At 55.3% G+C, this 23,896-nt stretch overlaps 1 protein-coding gene across 1 annotated transcript; it reads left to right on the top strand.

Annotated features, from left to right (window-relative positions):
• Positions 1-10,706: 10,706 nt before the first annotated feature.
• CBLC (Cbl proto-oncogene C) lies at positions 10,707-22,308 on the top strand. The gene is made up of 12 exons (XM_047079158.1): positions 10,707-11,059; positions 12,928-13,074; positions 13,577-13,733; positions 13,969-14,090; positions 14,227-14,364; positions 16,241-16,328; positions 17,012-17,143; positions 18,737-18,898; positions 19,223-19,282; positions 21,812-21,927; positions 22,052-22,125; positions 22,234-22,308. Exons 1-11 carry the CDS (start codon positions 10,707-10,709, stop codon positions 22,059-22,061), a joined length of 1,485 nt encoding a protein of 494 aa, XP_046935114.1. The 3' UTR covers positions 22,062-22,125; positions 22,234-22,308.
• Positions 22,309-23,896: the final 1,588 nt, after the last annotated feature.

Raw genomic sequence — 23,896 nt, 5'->3', positions numbered from 1 at the left:
TTCGTTGTGCCGTGTCACCGCGCCACTGTTTTCTGGGCATGACACAGGGCGTGACGTCTTTCCGGGGGACCTTTTTGGATTCCGTAGTGACCCTGGGGGTCTGCAGATGGGCGGGCTTCTGAGGCTTCTGTGTCCCTGTGGTATCACGGCTGACTGTCACGGGACTGATTGTGTCCGGGCCTGTGTGCGTGTGGCGCTGGTGAGTGTTTGTAACGTCGAAACCTGTGGTCATCGTGTGACTCCGTGTGGCTGCCTTGCCTCACGTGCCCCTTTTTTTTTTACTCCGTGATCCCAGAGCCCTCCCCCCGCCCCGGCCGCCATGCAGTGTTTGTGTTTTGACTCTGTGGATGTGTCACTTACGTATCACTCAGGGGTTGCATTCATTTCCTGTCACCACTGTCACAAAACACCACAAATTTAGTGGCTTAAAACACCAGATTTATTCACTCACAGTTTCACAAGTCAGAAGTCCAAGATCAGGGGCGCCTTCGTGGCTCAGTCGGTTAAGCATCCAACTTGGGCTCAGGTCATGATCTCACAGTTCGTGGGTTCGAGCCCTGCGGTGGGCTCTGTGCTGACAGCTCAGAGCCTGGAGCCCGCTTCACATTCTGTCTTCCTCTCTCTCTGCCTCTCCTCCCCTTCGAGCTCTGTATCTCTCTCTCTCTCAAAATAAATAAACATTAAAAAAAAAAAACATTTTAATAAAGTAACATCCACAGGGGCGTCTGGGTGACTCAGTCTGTTGAGTGGCCAACTCTTGATTTCAGCTCAGGCCATGATCCCAGGGTTGTGAGATCGAGCCTCAAATCAGGTTCCATGCTAAGTGTGGAGACTGCTTAAGATTCTCTTTCTCTTGGGGCGCCTGGGTGGCTCAGTCAGTTGAGCATCAGACTTCAGCCAGGTCACGATCTCGCGGTCTGTGAGTTCGAGCCCCGCGTCGGGCTCTGGGCTGATGGCTCAGAGCCTGGAGCCTGCTTCCGATTCTGTGTCTCCCTCTCTCTGCCCCTCCCCCGTTCATGCTCTGTCTCTCTCTGTCTCAAAAGTAAATAAACGTTAAAAAAAAAAAAAGGATTCTCTCTCTCTCTCCCTCTCTCCACCCCCCCCAAAATAAAATATATTTTTAAAAATTTAAAGTGACATCTACAGATTGTAGGGATTAGGACATAGATACCGTTGAGAGCCTTTATTCAGCCGACCCCAGGCGCCCGCTAGAGAAGCAACGTTACTAGGAGGTAGGTATGTGGATAACAGACCTGGCACAGGGATTTGACCATCGGGAAAGGATGGATGTACAGTGGGGACAGCAAAGACAGGCTGGAACCCCCGAGGAAGGCCCGTTAGCTTCCTAGGGTTGCTGTGATAAATGGCCACAAACCAGGTGGCACAAAACGACCGAAATTTATTCCCGAAATGTATTCTCGAAATGTGTTCTCTCGCGGTTCTAGAGGCCAGAAGTCTGGAATAAAGTAGGCAGCAGGGCCACACCCCCTCCAAGGGCTCCTTGCCCCTCCAGCTCCCGGAGGCCCCCCGCACTCCTGAGCCTGTGGTCTCTGCCTCCGTCTTTGTGGGGCCTCCCCTCCCTCTGCCTCCGTCTTCGTGGGGCCTCCCCTCCGTGTGTCTGTGTCTCATCTTCGTGGGGCCTCCCCTCCGTGTGTCTGTGTCTTCTCTTCTTCTGTCTCTTTAATTAATTTTTTAAAATGTTTATTTATTTCTGAGAGAGAGAGCCAGAGCACAAGAACGGGGGAGGAGCAGAGAGAGGGAGACACAGAATCCAAAGCAGGCTCCAGGCTCTAAGCTGTCAACATAGCGCCCGACGCGGGGCTCGAACCCACAGGTCATGAGATCACGACCTGAGCCGAAGTCAGTCTCTTAACCCCCTGCGCCACCCAGGCGCCCCTCTTCTTCTGTCTCTTGTAAGGATCCTTGACAATGGGTTTAGGGCCCCCCTAGGTAATCCAAGATGGTCTCATCTCAAGAACCTTGCCTTAATTATATCTGCAAAGATCTGTTTGCCAAGTAAGGTCATACTCATGAGTTCCAGGGGCTAGGATGGGGACATATTTTTATGAGGGCCTTGGCGGGGGGGGGGGGGGGGGTTGGCCACCATGCAAGCCACTACAGAGGGTGACCTTGAGCCCTGCCGGCAGCTGTGTGTGAGAACTTCTCATGTGATAATCCCATCACACGTGTAAGGCCTTGTACAATGACTGTCTCTCCAGCAGGGGGCTCCTTCCCTGCGGCCGCCCTTCCCAGGGCAGCCAGCACACTGCGGGGCAGGGGGCAGACCCTTGAGAAGTGAGGGGGCAGAATGAGTGAGCCTCTGCCACCCCACTCCCCCCCACCTACGTTATGGTTCCCCGCGATTCTTTGTGCCTGCGTCGGGCCCCGTGTCACCCTGTGGGACCGGTTGGAAGGTATGAATAGAAACGAAAATATCAGCAGCCCTTTACTGGCCATGACAGCACCCATACTCCAGACGGGAAAACTAAGACTCAGAGAGAGCAAATCTGCCCAAGCCCCGGTCTGCCGCCTCCAAAGCCCATGCTCCTAATCACTGGGCCCCCTTGCCGTGCAGGAAGGTCGTGCACGGTAGCATCTATTATTTTCTTTTAATTTAAGGTTTGTTTACTTTTGAGAGAGAGAGCAGAGGAGGGGCAGAGAGGGGGGTGGGGGGACAGAGAATCCGAAGCGGTCTCTGCGTTGACAGCGGAGAGCCCGATGCGGGGCGCGAACTCCCCAGCCGTGACATCACGACCCACGCTGAAATCAGACGCTCAACCGAGTCCGCCAGGCGCCCCGTGTCTGTTTTTAACTGCACGTGGGACCGTGCGCGCCCCTGCACACGTCGCGTGCTGCTGGAAAGGATGACAAGCAGGGGTGCGAGTGAGACAGCACAGGCCCCGGAGTCAGAACTGAGCTCGAGTCGTGCCCTCCCGCCTCCTCGCTGTGCGACCTCAATCAGGGGACTTCAGGGCCCTGCGCCTCAGTTTCCTCATCTGCAGAAAGGGGACGTAATAATAGCGTCCGCCTTGCCAGTTTGTCGTGGGGGGTCATAGACACGAATGAGTTGCGTGTGGTGCTGAGAGAGAAGTTGATAAACGGGAATTGGTGTGGTCAGCATCTGGGAATTGGTTTTGAGGGAGGCCAGGCGGAGGAGGAGAGGCCTATTCTTTATCTTGATAACGAGGTCCTAGCCTAGATGCGTGTATTAGCTACACTTTTTACTCAGCTTTTCTAACAAAACCTAAAAATAGATAGTGGCTACGGGCACCTGGGTGGCCCAGTCGTTTAAGCCTCTGACTATTGATTGCAGCTCAGGTCCTGATCTCACAGTTTGTGACATCGAGCCCCTCGTGGGGGGCTTGGCTGACAATGTGGAGCCTGCTTGGGATTCTCTCTCTCCCTCTCTCTCTCTCTCTCTGCCCCTCCCACACTTTCTCTCCCTCTCTCTCTCTCTCTCAAAATAAATAAACTTAAAAATATTTTTAATAAAAATACATAGCAGCTTAACTAGGATGGAAGTCTGTGTTTCTCTCACGTAAAGGTCCAGTGAACACCCAGGGCTAGAATAGTAGCTTGAAAATGTCAGAGACCCAGACTCCTACCTTGCTGCTTGCTGCCTTCCCCTCGCACTTCCACCCCGTGGCCCAAGATGGCTGCTCCAGCTCCCACCATCACATCCGCATTCCAACCATTGAGAAGAAAAAAAAAAGAAAGTCAACCCAGAAGTTTTACATATCACATTCTATTGCCTAGAATTTGGTCATGGGCCCACAAGGGAGACCAGGAAATGTCTTTTTTTTCTGGTCAGCTAAAATTCTGAGGTTCTGTTACAAAAGGAAGACGGGAGAACAGTCATCAAGGGGCAGCAAGTGTATCTGTCACGCCAGGGCTCTGCTACCAAGTGGCTAACGCGACCGTAGGTGAAATGAGTTTACCGTCCTGAGCCTCAGTATCCTCGTTGGCCAAATGGGATTAACATGCGCCTCTCGGGGTTGAGGAGTTGATCAGGACTTAATGAGAGTGTGGGCGCCAGGCGCCAGACGTGTAGTACAGGGCCTGGCCCAATATCAGCCTAGAGTGCGTGTCGGGAATCTCCTTGAACTTGTGAGTCCAGGCTGTGGGTGATGTGCCTCTTCATGTGTGAGAAACTCGCCCCAGGTTCAAGAGCTGAACCGGGCATTGACCTTGGTAAGTTACTTCTCTAAAGCAAAGGATCTGGCTTCTCCACACGTGGAAATCCCCTCTCAGCCTCCTAACCTTGGGACTGGGCGCGTGCCCTTACACCCCCATCCCCCTTACACCCCCATCCCCCTTTCCCCTGGAGAAGGGCAGACTCCCAGGAGGGGGGAGAAGGCCCATATATAGGGTCTCCAGCCCCCCCAGACCTCACAGAACTAAGCCCACATCCCTCAACCACTACCACCAAGGCTGCTCGCCTCGTCTGTGACAGTCCTAACATTCTGAAGCCAAAGGTCCTATTTTCAAGTGCATTTCTCGGAGACCCCGACCCCTGCTGCAAAGTTTCACTTGCTATCACCACCCTGGGTAAATCCAGACCCTCAGTCATGGAACATCTCTTCCAGACACATGCATGAAATCTGCCAAATCCTAAATGTTGGTGCCGTTCCCAAAAAACAATTTTAGGAGCATGCAAACAAACCCGGACACATCTACTGGTTAGATGTGTTTGCAGACCCTCGTGGAAGCCAAACTGCCATTTTACGGAAAGGGAAACTGAGGCCCAGAGAGCGGGAGGGGGTGGGGGGGGCTGACTTGGTGAGCCTAGGAGTCCAGGGTTCTGAGACTCACCATCATCAGGAACGGAATGACCCATATCCTGCGCCTTCTGAGACGATGCACTCCACTGGCAAGTGTCCTGATTTTGATAACTGCACTGTGACTGTGTCGGGGAATAACCTCATGTGTGGAAACACAAGCGTTTAGGGCAAAGGACATAACGCCTGAAACCTACTCTCCAACAGTTCCGAGGGGAGAAAAGCAGAGACAGCCCATGATGGAGCCCACTAGCCACTGTTAACGACTGGTGACTCTGGGTGAGGGGTACGCAACAAGTCTCTGTCCTATTCTTGCGACTTTCCTGCCAGTTTAAAACGATTTCAAAAGAGAAAAAAAGTGATTGCACAATAAAAAGTCATGGTTTAAAAGTTGAAGGTTTCAGGCTCTGCGTTTCTAGAGTATCTAAGTCTGTGCCTGCATCTGTGGTCAGAGTTTGGGGAGTTGGGACGGTGAATTTGCTGCTTCAGACGCGGCCTTGGGGTGTGACCGGGGCCTTCGGGTGTGACTAAGGGGCGTGGCCAGCCTCAGAGGCCTGGCTGCGATGAGGGGCAGGCAGCAGCCTGAAGTGTGGTCAGAGCCTTGGGGCGTGGCCAGGGAGTCGGAGGCGTGGCCAGAGTCTGGGGCGTGGCCTGAGAAACTTGTTCCCTAGGGAGGCGTTACGTCTGTACTTGGAGCGCCCTCTTGTGGCTACTCTAGGATCTGGCCTCCGCTTTTTATTTTTTCTTATATATTATTATTATATAATTATATATTTTTTAAGTAGGCTCCCCCACTGGGCGTGTCAACTCACAACTGTGAGCTCAAGACCTGAGATCAAGAGTCAGACGCCTTAACAGACTGGTGAGCCACCCAGGCGCCTCTGGCCTCCACTTTTTTTTTTTAATTTTTTTTTTTTAACGTTTCTTTATTTTTGAGACAGAGAGAGACAGAGCATGAATGGGGGAGGGTCAGAGAGAGGGAGACACAGAATCTGAAACAGGCTCCAGGCTCTGAGCTGTCAGCACAGAGCCCGACGCGGGGCTCGAACTCACGGACCGCGAGATCATGACCTGAGCCGAAGTCAGCCGCTTAACCGACTGAGCCACCCAGTCGCCCCTGGCCTCCACTTTTTAAAAAGCTTTATTGAGGGGCACCTGGGTGGCTCTGTTGGTTTAGCGGCTACTGACTCTGGATTTCAGCTCAGGTCATGATCTCCCAGTTGGTGGGACTGAACCCTGAGCTGGGCTCTGCTCTGACAGCATGGAGCCTGCTTGAGATCTCTCTCTCCTCTCCTCTTGCCCCTCTCCTGCTCACTCTCCCTCTCTCTCTCTCTCTCAAAATAAATAAACTTTTAAAATTAAACAGCTTTAGGGGCACCTGGGTGGCTCAGTCTGTTAAGCCTCCAACCTCAGCTCAGGTCACGATCTCACGGTCTGTGAGTTCGAGCCCCGCGTCGGGCTCTGGGCTGATGGCTCAGAGCCTGAAGCCTGCTTCCGATTCTGTGTCTCCCTCTCTCTCTCTGCCCCTCCCCCGTTCATGCTCTGTCTCTGTCTCAAAAATAAATAAACGTTAAAAAAAATTTTTTTTAATTAAAAAAAATAAAACAGCTTTATTGAGGTATAATGTATACACCATGCAACTCAGCTATTTAAAGGGTACAATTCAATGGTTTTAGTAAATTCAAAGAGCTGTGCGATCATCATTACAATCAATTTAAAAACCTGTCTTGGGGCGCCTGGGTGGCTCAGTCGGTTAAGCATCCGACTTCGGCTCAGGTCATGATCTCGCGGTCCGTGAGTTCAAGCCCCGCATCAGGCTCTGTGCTGACAGCTCAGAGCCTGGAGCCTGTTTCAGATTCTGTGTCTCCCTCTCTCTCTGACCCTCCCCCGTTCATGCTGTCTCTCCCTGTCTCAAAAAATAAATAAATAAACGTTAAAAAATTAAAAAAAAAAAAACCTGTCTTCACCCCCAAAAGAAACTCCATACCCACTACTAGTCACTCCCTATTTCTTCCCAACCCCCTTCAGCCCCAGGCAACCCCTAATATACTTTCTGTCTCTACAGGTTTTCCTCTTCCGAACATTTTATATAAATTTAATCCTTCAGTATATGGCATTTTGTGACTGGCTTCTTTCACTTGGCATAATGTAGCATGTATCAGTATTTCATTCCTTGTTGTTGTTGTTTATTTATTTTGAGAGACAGAGAGAGCGCAAAAGCAAGCATGAGAGGGGGCGGGACAGAGAGAGAGAATCCCAAGCAGGCTCTGCTCTGTCAGCCCTCAGCCTGACATGTGACTCCATCTGATGAACCGTGAGATCATGACCTCAGCAGAAATCAAGAGTCAGACACTCAACCAACTGAGCCACCCAGGAGCCCTGGTACTTTGTTCCTTTAATGGCCAAACAATCTTCCACTGCACAGGTACCCTGCTTTTAATTGACCCACCTGCCAGTTGATGGGCATTTAGGTTGTTTCCACAAATATCTGCGTGGATGCATGTTTTCAGTTCTCTGGAATATATATGCATAGGAGTGGGATTGCTGGGTCATACGGTAACTCTATGTTGCCGTCGAGAAACTCTCTTTGTGTCCTCTATTTTGAGGACACGCCGAATTGTTTTCCAAAGCAGCTGCCCCGTTTTTACATTCCCACCAGCAGTGTATGAGGGTTCCAATGCCTCTACAGCTTTTCCAACACTTACTGCCTGTCTTTTCCAGGACAGCCACCCTAGTAGGTGTGAAGTGGTATCTCACTGTAGTTTTGATTTTCATCTGACTGATAATGACCTTGCGGATCTTTCCCTATCATTCACTGTTTTTGTATCCACTATGTGGCTAGATGCACTCTTAGCCACTTTGCCGTAGCGGATCCAGATTTTTCAAATTAAAGCGTTAATGACATGACGTCCTTCTCAGAGTCCACGCTTTCCCTTTGCCTCACCCTACATTTCATGTTTTCGTACTATTATCACATTGATACAGATGTATCCTCAAATAATATATAGCACCAGTTTTGCATGTTTTCAAGCCTGGTATAAATGACACTGTGCTGTAATCCTTCTGTACTTGTGTTTTCTCGTTTGTTTGTTTATTTGTTTGCTTGCTTGTTTTTCTGGGATTTGTTTGTTTTTACTCATTGTATTGGTTTCCTAGGGATGCTGTAACAAAGGACCACAAATGGAGTGGCTTAAAGCAACAGAAATTTAGGGCACCTGGGTGGTGGCTCAGTCTGTTAAGCATCCAACGTCAGGGCAGGATCTCACGGTTCGCGGGTTCGAGCCCCGTGTCGGGCTCTGTGCTGACGCCTCAGAACCTGGAGCCTGCTTCGGATTCTGTGTCTCCCTCTCTCTCTGCCCCTCCCTGCTCATGCTGTGTCTCTCAAAAATAAGTAAACGTAAAATTAAAAATAAACCAGAAATTTATTTTCTCCCAATTCTGGAAAGTAGAAACTCCAAACCAAGATGTTGGCAGGGCTATACTCTCTTTGAAGGCTCTAGAGGAAGATCTTTCCTTGCCTCTTCCTACCTTCAGGTGTCTGCCAACAATTCCTCACATTCCTTGGCTCCAATCTCTGCCTCTGACATCATGCGGTTTTCTTCCGTGTAGGTACCTGTGTCTGTGTCCAAATTTCCAATCACGTTGGATTTACGGCCCACCCTAATCGTGTGACCTCATCTTAACTTGATGACATCCACAAACACTCCATTTCTAAATAAGGTCACATTCCATTTCTAAATAAGTTTCGAAGGGACTTGAGTTTGGGGGTGGGGCGCATTCTTCAACCCAGTACTCTCATCAGTCTGTTTTTATGACTCACACTATTGACATGTGCATTCAGTTCATTCATTTGAACTTCTGTGTGGGAGGCCTTTGTGAGAGTACATCACAATTTATTCATCCCTCCTGGTGATGGACTTACCTTGTTTCCAGTTTTCTCCATTTCCGACAAGGCTGCAATTAACATCCCTGAACACGTCTCTTGGAGTTTCTCAGGGCAGGATTTTTCAAACTGCCCAACAAGATCCATTAGTGGGTTGCGAAACCAATTTAGTGGGTTGTAGACACAATTTTCCCCTTAATGAAATGGAATTAAACAGAACAGAAGCTATTGTAACGCATGCACATAGTCAGGGTAAGGATTACCGTGTGAAACTGGGTTTTGTTTTTTTTTTTTCCTTTGGCAGGTGTATGTAATGTCCCGATATAAGCAAATGTGTTTAGGAGCCCCAGCCCTAGCAGGTGTAGACGGCAATGGACGTGCCCTGTCCAAGGTCTGATGGGTGTTACACAAATGCTCCCTCCAACTAATTAGTGCAACTAATTTGTCCACTTACACTTCCGTCAGCTCCTCATCGACACTTAGCATCGTCAAAAATCTGAATTCTTGCCAGGCCAGAGGCTTCTCATCCTATTGCTGGAAGAGGAAACAGGCGCAGAGGGCAGAAACGCAAGGAGCTGGAAGGCAGACCCACCATCTTTGCTGTAAAGACCGGGTCTCTGCCAGGGTGGAGAGATACCACCATCGAGGATCCCGTTAAGCGAAGAATTATCGGGTTCTAGGAGGGGATGTGAGCTGAGTAGGAAAGGGTGTTGGAAGGAGAGGGTCCGTTCTCATCCTAAACCCCCTTTCCCTTCCCCCACCTCAAAGGGATGCCTGGGGCTCAGGGATGGCCCGGCCCTGGGCGCCCCCGGGGTGGCGGTCCCAGCGCACAGTCAGAGGAGAGCTGATGCTGCAGGTTGGGGACAAAACCACGCTCCTCCAGCCACGAGCCTGCCAGACGCACCTGGATCCCCGCACCCTTGAACTCCACCCTCCCACCTGATCCCCTGGAGGACCCAGGGGCCTACCTCCTCTGGAAGTCTGGGTGTCTCAACTCTAGCCTGATTTCCCGCTGGCCCCTCACGTGGGGCCGCAGGAATGATGTTGCCCAATTCCTGCTCCCTCAGGCACCCAGCTCCTGCTCCCAGGGGACCAAGGGACCTGGTAATGTATGCTTTGCCTGTCGGGGACAAAGGCATCGAACTATCTCCCTGACCTTTCCTCCCAGAAAGTTCAGTGCTCCTAATCCTATGCCACAGCCAAAGATCCAAACCTGGATCCAAGAGACTCAGGAGGGCTCCCTCCCGGACTCACCTCCCCGCAGAGTTTGGATAACTAAGCCCCCAGCCCTACCCCCACCCCCACAAAAGTCTCGGGTCTCTCCGAACCCTTCCTCCAAAGCAACCTGGAGACTTCAGCCTCCAACCGGTCCCAGAAGCGGGCCAGGCATCGTACCTGCACTTCCTGCCCATCGAAGAGTCTCTTCTCGTTTCCGCCCCACCCCGCCGAAGCCACCCCATCCAGGTCTCTTTAGGGGAACAGCCTTTCTTTCTTTCTTTTTTTTTTTTTTCTAATGTTTATCTATTTTTGAGAGAGAGAGAGTGTGTGCGTGTGTGAGAGAGAGAGAGAGAGCAGGGGAGGAGCAGAGAGACAGGGAGACACAGAATCCGAAGCAGGCTCCAGGCTCCGAGCTGTCAGCACAGGGCCCGACTCGGGGCTCGAACCCACGAGCTGTGAGATCATGACCCGAGCGGAAGTCGGAGGCCCAACCGATCAAGCCACCCAGGCGCCCCGGGGGGAGCAGACTTGGAACCCCATCTCTAGGAACCCAGGGGCCAGATCCCCCAGGCTCCGCCCCCTTGGGAGACACCGGTATCTGCGGTCCCCTCCCCGGTTCTCCAGGGCCCGCCCCCTCACCTTTGGCGCCCGACCCCGCCCCCACCCTGGGCTGGGCCCGCCCCCTCACCTTTGGCGCCCGGCCCCGCCCCCACCCTGGGCTGGGCCCGCCCCCTCACCTTTGGCGCCCGCCCCCGCCCCCACCCTGGGCTGGGCCCGGCCGCACCTCTCCCAGCCGCACGCCTACCTCCCAGGACGCCCTGGGACCCATGGCCGCGGTGGCAGCCCCCTGGGGGCGGCAGCGGGAAGAGGCCCGCGCGCTCGGCCGGGCGGTGAGGCTGCTGGAACGCCTGGAAGAGCACCTCGGGGACCCCCGGCTTGCCTCCAGTCCCCCCTCGATGCGGGACCTGCTGCCCCGCACCGCGCAGCTGCTGCGCGAGGTGGCCCACGCCCGGCGGGCGGCCGACGGAGGCGGCCCCGAGGGTCCCGGCGGTGCGCGGGACTTCCTCGTCGTCTACCTTAACAACCTGGAGGCCAAGAGCAGGCAGGTGGCGGCACTGCTGGCACCCCAGGGTCGGAGGAGTGCCAATGACGAGCTCTTCCGGGAGGGCTCCGGACTCAGGTGAGCCGCGGCTCCTGCCCCAGGAAAAAGGTGGGGTCGCGAGTCCGGGCCCCCAGCGCCGGCCTCCTTCAGACCCAGGGGTCCAGACGCCCAGCTCCTCCTCCCTGAGTCCCAGGATTCCTGCCCCAGCCCCTCCTCCCTCAGACCCAGGAATCTAGCCCCCAGCCCCCTCCTCCCTCAGACCCAGAGGTCCAGAGCCCCCAGTCCCTTCCCCCTCAGACCCAGAAGTCCAGGTCAGAACCCCCTTCCCTGGGGGAACCTGGAAAACTGAGCCAGCCAGGTTTTTCTTTCTTTGGGCACCTATGCCTTTAACCCCACCCCCCCATGTCCCCTCTTTCTTGGCCACCCAGCAGCCCTCTTCAAATTGCCCGACTCTCCCAGAGGCCTAGACACACATCCTGAGAATGCGGGGACCCCAGGGAGCTTCTTGCAGGAGGAGGGGGTGGACTGACATCCCCATCACCGCCCTTGCCTAGGGGGACACACACAGCCCCGCCTCCTGCCCCCCCCCCCCCGTCTTGGTTCTTGAGAACAGCTAGCTCAGGACTTAGGGCTTGTCTGTAGCCCCCTCCTCTAAACTCTGGGGAAGGGGCTCCTGAGTGTCAGGAGTAGCCGAGGCTTGGGGTCTAGAGCCCAGAACAAAACAAGGTGTGGACCAGGAAGCTCTCAACCATGTCCGGTAAAAACTTCGTAATGTCTCCTTAGATTCATCCTGAAATGAAATGTGTAGGCCACGCTACTTACCTACCCATCATTTTTTAAAGGTCACTATAATACCCAAACTGTTATAAGGAAGTGATAAAAAGAATGCCCTTCATAACAACATCATCTGTGTTTCAAATGAAAATGCCAAGGCACAGTTACAATTATTCTGGCGTGCAGAATTGGCTCTTAAGACATTCACGCCTGGGGGCGCCTGGGGGGCTCAGTCGGTTAAACAGCCAACTTCAGCCCAGGTCATGATCTCATGGTTCTTGAGTTCAAGCCCCGCATCGCTGTGCTGACAGCCGAGAGCCCGCTTCGGATCCTCTGTCCCCGGCTCTCTCCGGCCCCCCCTCCCCCCCCACTGCTCATGCTCTCCCTTTCTCAAAATTAAATATACATTTAAAATAATACAAACTCTGTATGGAAACCAATTTGACATTAAATCTCATATATTTAAAAAATAAATAAAAAGAATAAAATAATACAAACTAATAATGATTAACACGTACTGAGTGCCAACTGTATGCCAGGTGTCGCTGGGCATTTTATGTGCTCATGAGATAAGGAAGAATCCTCTTAGCTTCCCCTCTAAGACAGGGGCTGTACTTATCCCGCACTCATGCCCGTTTCACAGTTGAGGAAACTGAGACTTAAGGGGGGAAAAAAAGGAACCTCCCCAAAATGACACAGCTTAGTGTCAGAGCTCCCCTTTGCTGCTCCCCACGTCCTGACCAGTACCCCGGGGAGGCAGCTGGCAGAAGGAAACATGCCCCCCCCCCCTCGTGTTGCTAAAAACAAGAAGGCCCCCGAGCACGACCTGCTCCAAGACCACGGTCAACGCCCTCAGCGCTGGTGGGCTACGACAGATGTCAGGAATCCCGCCGAGCTGGCTCAAGGCCGGATGAGGCCGGGCTTCTCCTGCAGCCCCACCGGAGGCCGGGGGATGGCTGGGCTGGTGGGCAGCGCCTCCCTTTCCTTCCCAGAGGAGGAAACCGCGGTTCGCAGAGGGGAGGCGTCAGGACTGTGATAGGCTGTCTCGGGATGGACTCCACCCTGCCAGAGCCTGGGGGCCTGGTCCCTGTGGGTAGAGTCCCCCACAGCAGGCACAGGTGCCAGCGCGAGCCCCGAGGTCCAGCCCAGGCCCTCAGAGCCCATCCTTGCAGGCGACAGCTGGCCAAGCTGGCCCTCATCTTCCGCTACATGCATGCGGAACTGAGCGCACTCTTCCCCGGTGGAAAGTACTGTGGACACACGTACCAGCTCGCCAAGGCCCCAGCCCACAGCTTCTGGAGGGGGCACTGCGGCGCCCGGTGAGTGAGCACCTGTTCCCGGGGCCCCGTAGTTCCTGGAGCCTCATCCTGTCCTTGCCTGGGGACCCAGGAGTCCAGGCAGCCCCGCCCCCCAGCCCCTCCTCCCTCGGACCCAGGAGTCCTGCCCCCAGCCCCTTCCTCCCTCAGACCCAGAGGTCCAAGCCCATAGCCCCTCCTCCCTCAGACCCAGCAGTCCAGGCCCCCAGCCCCTCCTCCCTCGGACCCAGAAGTCCAGCCCCCAGCCCCTCCTCCCTCAGACCCAGGGGTTCAGGCCCCCAGCCCCTCCCCTTTCAGACCCAGGGACCCAGTCCCCGCAGCCCACCCTCCCTCAGACACTGGAGTCCAGCCCCCAGCCCCCTCCTCCCTCAGACCCACGGGGCCCAGACCCCAGTCCCCTCCTCCCTCAGACCCAGGGGTCCAGCCCCCAGCCCCCTCCTCCCTAGAGGCCCTCCCATGCTAGGTTCCTGGAGGCCTCAGCTGTGTGCTCCCCGCCCCCTTCCAGTTGTGTCCTGACCTGGGCTGAGTTTGAGTCCATCTTGTGCACCTGCCACCCGGTGGAATCAGGCTCCACGGGCCTGGCCTTGCGCTCCACCATCAACCTCACTTGCAGCGGCCACGTGTCCATCTTCGAGTTTGACATCTTTACCAGGCTCTTCCAGGTCAGGGAAGGCCAGGGCTGGGGGAAGGAGAGGTTGGGAACATGGGTCTGAGGGAAGAGGGGGCTGGGATCTCAGATTCCCGGGTCCCGGGGAAGGGAGCGTCTGGGGTCTTCTGTGTACGGAACTCCTGAGGCCCACGACGGGTGTAAGCAACGTGGCTGGGTTCCGAGACCCCGGGAGGCACTGGGTGTGCCTTGCTCGGCCCCTCCGTGACCCCAGCGCTGCCCCGCTCCAGCCTTGGCCGACACTCCTCAAGAACTGGCAGCTCCTGGCGGTCAACCACCCGGGCTACGTGGCCTTCCTCACGTACGATGAGGTTCAAGCGCGTCTGCAGGCCTGCAGAGACAAGCCAGGCAGGTAAAAGGGCCAGGAAGCTAGGTTATAAAGGACGAGAACTTGGACACCCGGATCCCCAGCAGAATGAGGGGATGGGAATTCCCAGATGGGGCAGCGGTGATCGCACCCTCACCCCCTTACCAACCTCTCCCGCCAGCTACATCTTCCGGCCCAGCTGCACTCACCTGGGACAATGGGCCATTGGATTCGTGAACTCAGACGGCAGTATCCTGCAGACCATTTCTCTCAACAAGCCCCTGTTCCAGACACTCCTGGACGGACAAAGGGAAGGCTTGTGAGTCGCCGTCCTGGCAGGTGGAGGGTGGCGGCAGAATGCACTTCGAAAGGCGGTGTCCGTTGCACGCGGCCCCAGATCGCTGTGAGGGCGCGCGGTTCACACGGCCCACATTATAAAGTTGCAATACCGTGGTGTTCCGGTAGGTGGCAGACGAGGGTCCAGAGGAAGGGGCGCCTTTTCCAGTTCAGAGAAAGCTGCTACGTGGGCTCCAGGCAGCTCTGAGAAGTGTGTGGGGAATTGGCTTCACTGGCCTATTCCTTGGAATTCTGCTGAACAGCTTTCGCTTCTAGACATCCATATCCCATTCTAGAATCTAGACGGTTAAAGCAGAAAGAACACTGGGCAAGCAGCTAGACCCGGTGTTTTCAACCTGTAACCTTGGCTGCCCCACAGCCCCTCGATCAGAAGCTGCCTTGGGTAGGAGAGGAGGAGAAAAAAGGCAGGTGAGGTTCCCCAGTCTCATCCTGAGCCTTTGGCCAGAGCTATCTTATTAGTCCTGTTGATATGATATGATCTGAGATAGCTATGCAGTCCGTTCTCATTGTTTATGGTAGTTCTGTTCTATAAAGTCGCTGTAAACACTAGATTATTGAATACTGAGCCGTTGCTCGTGGGGGAAATACCGGCCCGGTTTCCTGCAAGATTCTGGTCACATTTCTTTTTTTAATTTTAAGTAGGCTCCACACTCAACGTGAGGCTTGAACTCACGACCCAGAGATCTTCACGTGCTGTACCTGCCGAGCCAGCAGGGCGCCCCATCTGGTCACATTTTTGTCAACCAATTGCTACCTGATTGGTAACCAATAGTAACCTTTTTGTGTGTCTCTGTCTGAAGACACCTTTTACATTTTTTTTTTTTAACGTTTATTTATTTTTGGGACAGAGAGAGAGACAGAGCATGAACGGGGGAGGGGCAGAGAGAGAGGGAGACACAGAATCGGAAGCAGGCTCCAGGCTCTGAGCCATCAGCCCAGAGCCCGATGCGGGGCTCGAACTCACGGACCGCGAGATCGTGACCTGAGCCGAAGTCGGACGCTCAACCGACTGCGCCACCCAGGCACCCCTGAAGACACCTTTTTAAATATACAGTTGAGGGGCGCCTGGGTGGCTCAGTCGGTTAAGCGTCCGACTTCGGCTCGGGTCATGATCTCACAGTTCATGAGTTTCAGCCCCGTGTCGGGCTCTGTGCTCACAGCTCCGTGCCCCGAGCCTGCTTCGGATTCTGTGTCTCCTTCTCTCTCTCCCCCTCCCCTGCTCGCCCCCCCCTTTCTCTCTCTCAAAAATAAATGAACGTTAAAAAACATGTTTTAATATATATATATATATATATAACTGATACTTTCACAGTGAGCTCACGTCTCAACGAAGCTCATCTGACACCCATATTTTCTCTATACGGCACATCCCAGGCTTGTACTTAGGCACCCATGACCCTGGGATCATGACCTGAGCTGAAATCAAGAGTCGGATGCTTAACCAACTGAGCCACCCAGGCGCCCCAAAGATGTCTTCTGCTTGAGCCCGAACACTCGAGGACAGGGACGTGGCGGGGGGGGGGGGGGTACTCTGGGAGGTCAAAGCCTAGGATGTAATCAGTTTCCTGGTTCTTGCTGATCTGAGTTTGTGTTTCCAGAGCTTCAGCCACTGAGGTCTCGTGTGCCCTTTTTGGGGAGTCTGAGGGGACACGGCCCTGCCCCGGGGCCTGAGGAGTCACAGCTTGCCCTGGAAAGTCCCAATTTGAGGAGAGGGGAGGGAAGAGATCCCCAGGCCAACGATGGGTTTGGGAGCGATGCTCATCCGGGGGGCTCTGGGCCCATGTCTGGGGTGAGGAGTATCAGACGGCCCTCGGTACCCCCGTCTTTCCTTCGCCCAGCTTCCTCTACCCAGATGGGAAGAACCACAACCCAGACCTGACTGAACTCTGCCAGATGGAGCCCCATCAGCGCATCCACGTGTCGGAGGTGAGGCCCAGGCCTGCCACCGGCCCTGTCCCTGTCCCTGCGTACTGTGCCCCCCGAGGGCCTTAACTCAGTTCTCTCCCTAGAGACTCAGGCCTAGAATCCCAGAGGCCGTGGGTTTCTGCGCTGGTGCGGTGGCCACATGACCTGGGGGTAAATCACTTGGCCTCTCTGGGCCTCTGTTCCTTCTCTGGAAAAGACACCTCGTCCTGCCCCCTCCCCGGGGGGTTTTGTGGGGATTCAACCAGGAAATGATACTGCTGAGGTTGTCAGAACGGCCAATGCACTTGACCCTTCACTGACGATAGCCCCTGTATCAGTGTAGTCTTCACAGCCACCCCACGGGCGAGGGAGAAACGACAAAGGAAATCTTTTGGTATAAGTATATCCCACAGAACCCTTGGGATATACTTAAACCCCAAAATAGATTCATTGTTTACCTAAAAATCAAACATAACAGGGCATCCTATATTTTTAGCTGCTCAGTCTGGCAACCCTGCATAGAGACCACCCCAGGGAACAAGTCTCATAGGCAGGTACAGGTAGGAGGCCACCGGATACACGGCCTTGGACTTAGGAGGGTTCGGGGCTGGCACAGACGTTCGGGACTTTCGTCCTGTGGCCTGACTTGGATCCCCATGGCTAACACCACCCCTCTCCATCCTCCCCATCTTCCGGCCTCCTAGGAGCAGCTGAAGCTGTACTGGGCCATGGACTCCACGTTTGAGCTCTGCAAGATCTGTACCGAGAGGGACAAGGACGTGAAAATCAAGCCATGTGGACACCTGCTCTGTGGCAGCTGCCTGGCTACCTGGCAGGTGGGTCCGACCGCCCTGCCTTCCCGCCCAGTCTCCCCCCACCCCTCACCCCCAGCCTCCACCTTCATGCTGGAGGTCCCTAGCATGAGGGATCACGCCTCAGGGATCAGATGGAGAAACTGAGGCCCGGGGAGAGGCAGAGATTGGCTCAGGGTCACTTGGGAGCAATGAACAGGAGCCCACCTGTCCGCCTCTGTGTCTCTGTCTCCGTCTTGCCCTACATCTCTCGCCTCCGCTTTTCGTTCTCTGGCTTCCTTATTAGCGGAAAGGGCTCCTTGTTCCCTGGCTGGGTGACCTGGGGCCAGTGGCTTCACCTCTCTGAGCCTCAGCCTCTTTCTCGGGAGAACCGGGCTGATAGTAGTCACCTCCCAAGAGCCATGGTGAGGATCCAAGCCCTTGGGGAAAGAGGGCAGTGGCCCCTGTGTATGGTAGGTGCCTGACGCGAAGCTTTGTGATTGTAATGGAAGTGTTTGCAAGCTTGTGATGGCTGAGGCATGCGTCTCAAGGACATTCTTGAATACACATTGCCCCACTCACTGTAGGGCTGTAGGATGCAGGTCCTAGCAAAATGACCCGAATAAGGAAACAGGCCACCCCACATGAAGTTCCCCTTTAAGAAAACCCGGAGTGGGGGTGGGGGGAAAGGGCGCCTGGGTAGCTCAGTTGGTTAAGCCTCCGACTTCGGCTCAGGTCATGATCTCTCGGTTCATGAGTTGGAGCCCCGCGTCGGGCTCCGTGCTGACAGCTCAGAGCCTGGAGCCTGCTTCGGATTCTGTGTCTCCCGCTCCCTCTGCCCCTCCCCGGCTCATGCTCTGGGTGTCTGTCTCTCTCTCAAAATAAATAAATAAACATTGGGGAAAAAAATGTTTTGAAAGAAAGAAAGAAAGACAACCCGGGAAAACCTAGCCAGCTGACCCCTTAAGTGACCCCGCTTTTCCCTTCCCACACCCCAATGCCTTAAATTCACTAATAGAGAATGAACCCATGAATTCCAAGGCACCCCCCCACTCAGCCCCTAATAAAGGCAGAGCCTCCCTGGTGCGTGTGTCTTCCCTCCGTCTCTACCTGGGACCTCACCGTGTGGCCCCAGGCAGGCCGCGTACCCCCCAGGACCTATGGGTAATCGATCTTGGTCTTCAGAGCTCACTGGTGGTTGTTGATGAGGTGGGTCCTATGATCCTAAGACCCACAGGGTCCGGTGGAGCCACAACAAGTTTGGCCCCAGCGGTGGTGGTGGGGCGGATGTCTGTGGGGCTCCCCACGATTAACATGGGCCCAGGCCAGTGCTCAGGCATTCCTAGGCAACAGCATCATCACCGTGGACAGCTGAGACCCCAACAACACCCGGCTCCCCTGGGCTATCTGCTTCTGTGTCCCTCCGGACCCCATTTGGCTCCCGCCCCCCTTCCCGTCAGTCCTGCACGTCCCGGCCCCTCTCTGCCTGACTCCTCTCCCTCTGTTTCCCTCCATCCGTCCTCAGCACACCCTCTGGTGGGGAGGAAGGCCCTTGTGGTCCTAAGGGACAAGATGGCCCTTGTGGTCCTAGGGACAGGGAGACCCTGACCCTATATCCCTTCCCATCCCCCCCCCCAGAACTTTGAAAGCCAGACGTGCCCCTTCTGCCGCGCCGAGATCAAGGGCCAAGAGGCCGTGAGTATCCATCAATTTCAAGAGAAGCCGGAGGATGCCACGGCCGCTGCCGAGTACCTGAGGTCCGGCAGTGACCAGGAAGATGGGGAGGAGGAGCTGGGGCAGGTAAGCAGGGCCAGGCAGGAGCTGGAGCTGGAACCTCTGGATCTGAGGGAGGAAGGGCCAGCGACCTGGATCCTGGATCTGAGGGAGGAGGGGGCTAGTGACAGGAGTCGGGTCCTAGGGGCCTGGACTTTTGCTTTCCCAAGGGTCTGGGGCTCTGGCTTTCTTCAGATGAAACTCCCTTGAGCGTTAGGCCCTTGCCTTATTCTCTGTTGTATCTCCAAAGCCTGGAAGAGTGCCCGAATGCTGGGACTCTAAGCAGAAGGACACGTAGGTAGGAAGCAAACGGCAACTTACAGTCCCCTCCCCACCCTCCATCACCCCCAGGTGGTTTCCTCAGCCCCCCCTCAGCTGAATGTGTCCCCAGCTACAGGCCGGCTGAAAATGGTGAGTCAGGTGCTGGTCTGGTTCAGCTCCGGGGTCCCTCAGGGGCACCAGGTCCTGCGCTCCCCCTCGGCACCCACTGACCAGGTGCTGGGCGATCTGGCACCCACCACCTCTGTGCCCTCTCGTTCACTTCCTTACGCCACCCCTCGCCAGCTTTCTGGTTCTCCTTCCAGCATCCCAGGCATGTCTCATCCCAGGGCCTTTGCACCAGCTGTCCCCTCTGCCCGGGCCTCCTGTCCCCCAGGCTTGCTCTCTCTCATCTCCTCCCCAGGGCGGCCTTCCCCGATCACCCCCATTTTATTGAAAAAAAGCACCCCCACCCCCTGCTGATTTTCACAGTTCTTTCCACCACCTGGCAGAAGCGTATAATTTTCTGTCACCGTCAGCCGGTTGCCACCCTCCCGAAGGTTAGGACTTCGTCTTCTCCATTGGATCTCCAGAGTCTAGAACAGTGCCTGGCACATAGTAGGTGCTCAGTAAATAGGCTTGCAAGGAATCCAGGGAACAGAGCCTTCCCAACAGCCCTGTGAAGTAAACAAAAAATGAAAGAAATGCTCCCCTCCTCATTTTCCAGAGGAGAAAAAGCTCAGAGAGGTGACTGTACCCGTCAAAATTTCACAGGCTGATACAAGAGAACCTGGTGTTGGGGGTGGGGGAGGGGGCGTGGTGCTTAGAAAACCCTACCATTATCTGCTGATCTTCGAAGCAAGCCCCAGCCTTCTTGCTCCTCCCCACCCCCTACTTCCTACCCCAGGATTTTCCGAGACCCTGGCCTGCTGGGGAGGGGCCCATCTGTGTTAGGCTGAGTACACATAAGATTCAATCAATACAGAGGCGTCTTCAAACAAACAGCTCAGGAAGTCCGGGAACATTATTTCGACCGCAGCAAACAAGTGAGCCAGCAGGAAGGGGGGTGGCGGTGACACCAGCCAGGGAAGCTAAAAACAGATCCAGACCTGCAGCCCAAGGCAAATGGAAACATTAGGAGGCACTCAGCTGGCTCCCAGGGGACAATGGGGGGGGGTGGGGGAGGGGGGGCGCCTCCGGCCACGTGGGCACACCTTGGCCCGGGCTGTGCCCTCCGCCTGGCGTGCCCTCTCCTCTTCTCCCCAAACCCTGCCTGATTCAAATTCCAGTCAACTCCTACCCCCTTGGTTCTTCAAAACATGCTGTAAGAGGGATGGCCCCCGGGGGTCCTGCCTCCCAGCAAAGTGACGGCCGTAATGAGCATAGTTAACGTGTTAACGTGTGTCTGAGTTGCTGGGCACCCGGCCCTGTGCTTCGTGTATTAATTTTGACGGTCATGACAGCCCCGTGAGGTGGGTACTGTTGTGATCCCTGCCGTAAAGCACGGGACACCGAGCCTCGGAGATGTGGAGGCCATCGGCTCAAAATGACAGGGTCAGGAATGGATCCCAGGCCCGCGGCTCGAGACTCCAGGCTCCGTCCTCCACTCCTGTGGGCCTCTCTTCCCTTGTCTGTGAAATGGGCATCATGGCAGAGGCCAGTGGCAATGTGGGTACGGTTTGCGTGTGCTGTTCTCCGTCTGAGAAACCCAGCCCTAGGCAGCAAGATCGTCATTCGGCGGGACCCTGGCCCCTTGCTGGCCACTGGGGACCTCTCCCGTCCTCGCTGTCTCCACGTGGAGAGTGGCAATCAGCCCGGCGTGGGCCCCACAGGTCCCGATGAAGTCAGCAAGCCTGGGTTACGTAACCTGGATCATACCCCTCCCTGACCTCTCAGAAGCCCCCACTAATTCCGCCAGGGCTCCAAGAAAAAGCCAACATACCCTCCACAGCTCACAGGGCCTGGAGACCTGACCCGTCTCCACCTCTCTGACCTCCTACCATCCCCCCCAATTCCTTTTCAGCAACAGGGGACTACTGCTGTCCTAACAGGCCATAAGCCCACCACCCACCACAGGACCTCTGCCTACATTCTTGTCACAGTCAGCCTTGTGTTCCATCGCCCTCCTTCTAAGAGGTTTTCCCCAGCCGCCCCCCACTACCCCCAGGCCTATTCCAGTTCCCTGAAGGTCACTTAATACTCTGTGGATAGTTCCTTGTTCATGCATTGATTACTCATGGTAAGTCTTTTGCTCGGTAAATTTATCAGCGGCATGAGGACAGAGATTTTGTCTGCCTGGTTCATGGCTGTCTCTTCAGAGCCTAGAAGGGTGCCTGGCCCCACACTGTAGACGCTCCGGGAATGCTTGTGAGTTGGATGGATGGACGGATGGATGGATGGATGGATGGGTGGAAAGATGAATGGATGGACGGGTGAGTGGAAAGGATGGAGGGAGGGAGGGAGGATGGATGGATGGAAGGATGGATGAATGGACGGACGGACAGAACTTCCTACTCGAGCCAGAGGTGCTAGGGAAAAAAACAGCATGGACAAGGACGAGACTGTTGGGCTGTCCCTCCCTCCTCCTGGCCCCAGCCACCCATGTGTTACCACCATCTGGGCCTATGAAATGACAGTTCACTGCAGCTCAGCTGTGACACTTCTTAATCTCCTCCCCTCCAGGTACCTCTGGCCCTCCCCAGACTTCAGGGCCCTCTACCCTTGCCAAGAATTAAGACTGTGGCCTTAGCCCCATGGGAAATCACCTCCAACCCTCAGGCCAGGGAGGGAGCCACAGGGTGAGTGGAGAGGCAGCTGGGGTCCAGGGCTCCCAGGTCTGAAGGAAGATGGGATGGGGGGCAGAAGGGAAAAACACTGGTTCCAGAAAATCAATAGCCCCTCTTCAAACTCTCTCCACTGCAGAAACTCCTAAAGGAAAAGTCACCCCTCCGGCTGCCCCCGTGGGGCCCGTGATCGCTGCCCAGGCATGGGGGCCGGTGAGTCGACCCCACCCCAGCGCTGGCCAGGTTCCCTCGGCCTGGCCCTGCCCTGTCCCCCAACCTGACTGGGATACTATCTGACCCACCTCTCTTTCTGCCTTGCAGGGCACCACACGTGCTGCTAAAGGGAGCCCTAGGGGCTGCAGGGGGTTTGTGAATAATAAACTGCCAAGCCTGGTCTGTCGCCTGATGTGTGGAGAAAACTATAGCAGCCACCAGGGGGCAGCTTGACATTGGGAACAGGTGGTCCTTGAGGCCTGATCGCCACCTGCTGAATCCAGGGGTCTGGAGGGGCAATGGTGGGGAGCCCAGCTCTTCTGGATTCAGGAGTCCAGTCCTCCAGCCTCCTCCCTCAGACCCAGCAGTCCAGGCCGCCAGCCTCCTCCCTCAGACCCAGGAGCCCGGAGTCCCAAGTTTTCACAGAATCAGGCAACCAACCCCCTCACCCCATTAATGAAAAAATAATACTAATTCCTGAACCCAGGCCCAGATATCCAAGTCCCGAGCCCCTACTCCAAAAGATCTCTCGTTTCTTTAAGAGTTACACACCTGGTCTTGCCCAGCGTTCCTAACCTTCTCTTTCTTCCATCCCTCCCTGGGATCTTCTCCCAGAGTAACAGTGATTTCCAGTCCAAATCAAACTGAAGAAGTGTCTCCCTACCTCCTCACTCATCTCGGAGGTTCAAGCCTCCCTCCGCTTCGGTTTAAACCGTGAGCCCTGCCCTGCCCTGTGCCCAGCCCAGGCTGGATGAGGCTGGCACGGAGCAGTAATCACTATCCTCCCCCCCCCCCCCATCTCCGGTGGCTCACAGTCCAGTGGGGGACAGACAGTGACGACCCAGAGTGGGCAGGGCTGGGATGGGGGAAACCGGGACGCTACAGGGGCCCAGAGCGGGCAGCTGACCCCGCCTGGGAGGTCAGGGAGGGCCTCCAGGAGGAGACGTCCGAGCTGGGACTGAAAAGATGTGGGGAAGGTATCCCCGTGCAGAGGGGAACGATTTTAGAGAACCAGGATGGGAAAGTGAGCCGTGAAAGGGAACAGAATCTCTCCTGGGCCAGGATTTGGGGAAGGGCTCGGCCCTGTGGTTCTGGGCAGGGTGCAATCACACCTCTCCGGGTGGTGGCCTAGCTTCTAGTTTAGGCGCTGCCCCGCCCCACAGCGTGGTCCCCTGAGGCAGTCTGGCTGCTTACGTGGTGGCTGAAGGCTTGATGGAAAGGTTTCTAGTGACCCAGGCAGAGGCTACCTAATCTTGGGAGTCCTGCAGCATCACCCCTGCCCCGTTCTCATCTTTACACGTGAGTCCCCAAAGGGCACAGATGTAAGAGGAAGGGACCTAGACCCCCCCCCTCAGTGGAGCGTCAAGATGGGGCTGGAACGAGATATGGAACGAGAGATACCGTCGCAGGCATCTTAGGAAAATAGAACGTGTCCCAGAGAAACCAGTCCCCGCGTTTTGGCATTATTAGTTCCTGATTCAAAGCATAGCAGGACAGGGGCAGCTGGGTGGCTCCGTCAGTTGAGCATCCAACCCTTGGTCTCAGCCCAGATCATGATCTCACCGTTTGCAAGTTCGAGCCCCACGTCGGGCTCGGTGCTGACAGCTCAGAGCGGGGAGCCCGCTTCGGATTCTGCGTCTCCCTCGCTCTCTGCCCCTCCCCCACTCACGTTCTGTTTCTCTCAAAGATGAATACATGTCGAACACTTTTAGGAAGAGCGTGTGACTCTCGACCTCAGGATTGTGAGCTCAGCCTCCACATTGGGTGCAGA

The sequence above is a fragment of the Lynx rufus genome, unplaced genomic scaffold (genome assembly GCF_022079265.1).
Source record: "Lynx rufus isolate CCGP_SWC_20201006 ecotype Redwood Valley unplaced genomic scaffold, mLynRuf1.p SCAF_16, whole genome shotgun sequence".
Taxonomy (NCBI): Eukaryota; Metazoa; Chordata; class Mammalia; order Carnivora; family Felidae; genus Lynx; species Lynx rufus.
This window is presented reverse-complemented; position numbering and strand designations above follow the sequence as displayed.

Coding starts and splice junctions, on each gene's coding strand:
- CBLC (XM_047079158.1), top strand. CDS start 10,707: ATGGCCGCGGTGGCAGCCCCCTGGGGGCGGCAGCGGGAAGAGGCCCGC. Junction 11,060..12,927: donor CGGGAGGGCTCCGGACTCAG/GTGAGCCGCGGC, acceptor CCATCCTTGCAG/GCGACAGCTGGCCAAGCTGG. Junction 16,329..17,011: donor AGCGCATCCACGTGTCGGAG/GTGAGGCCCAGG, acceptor CCGGCCTCCTAG/GAGCAGCTGAAGCTGTACTG.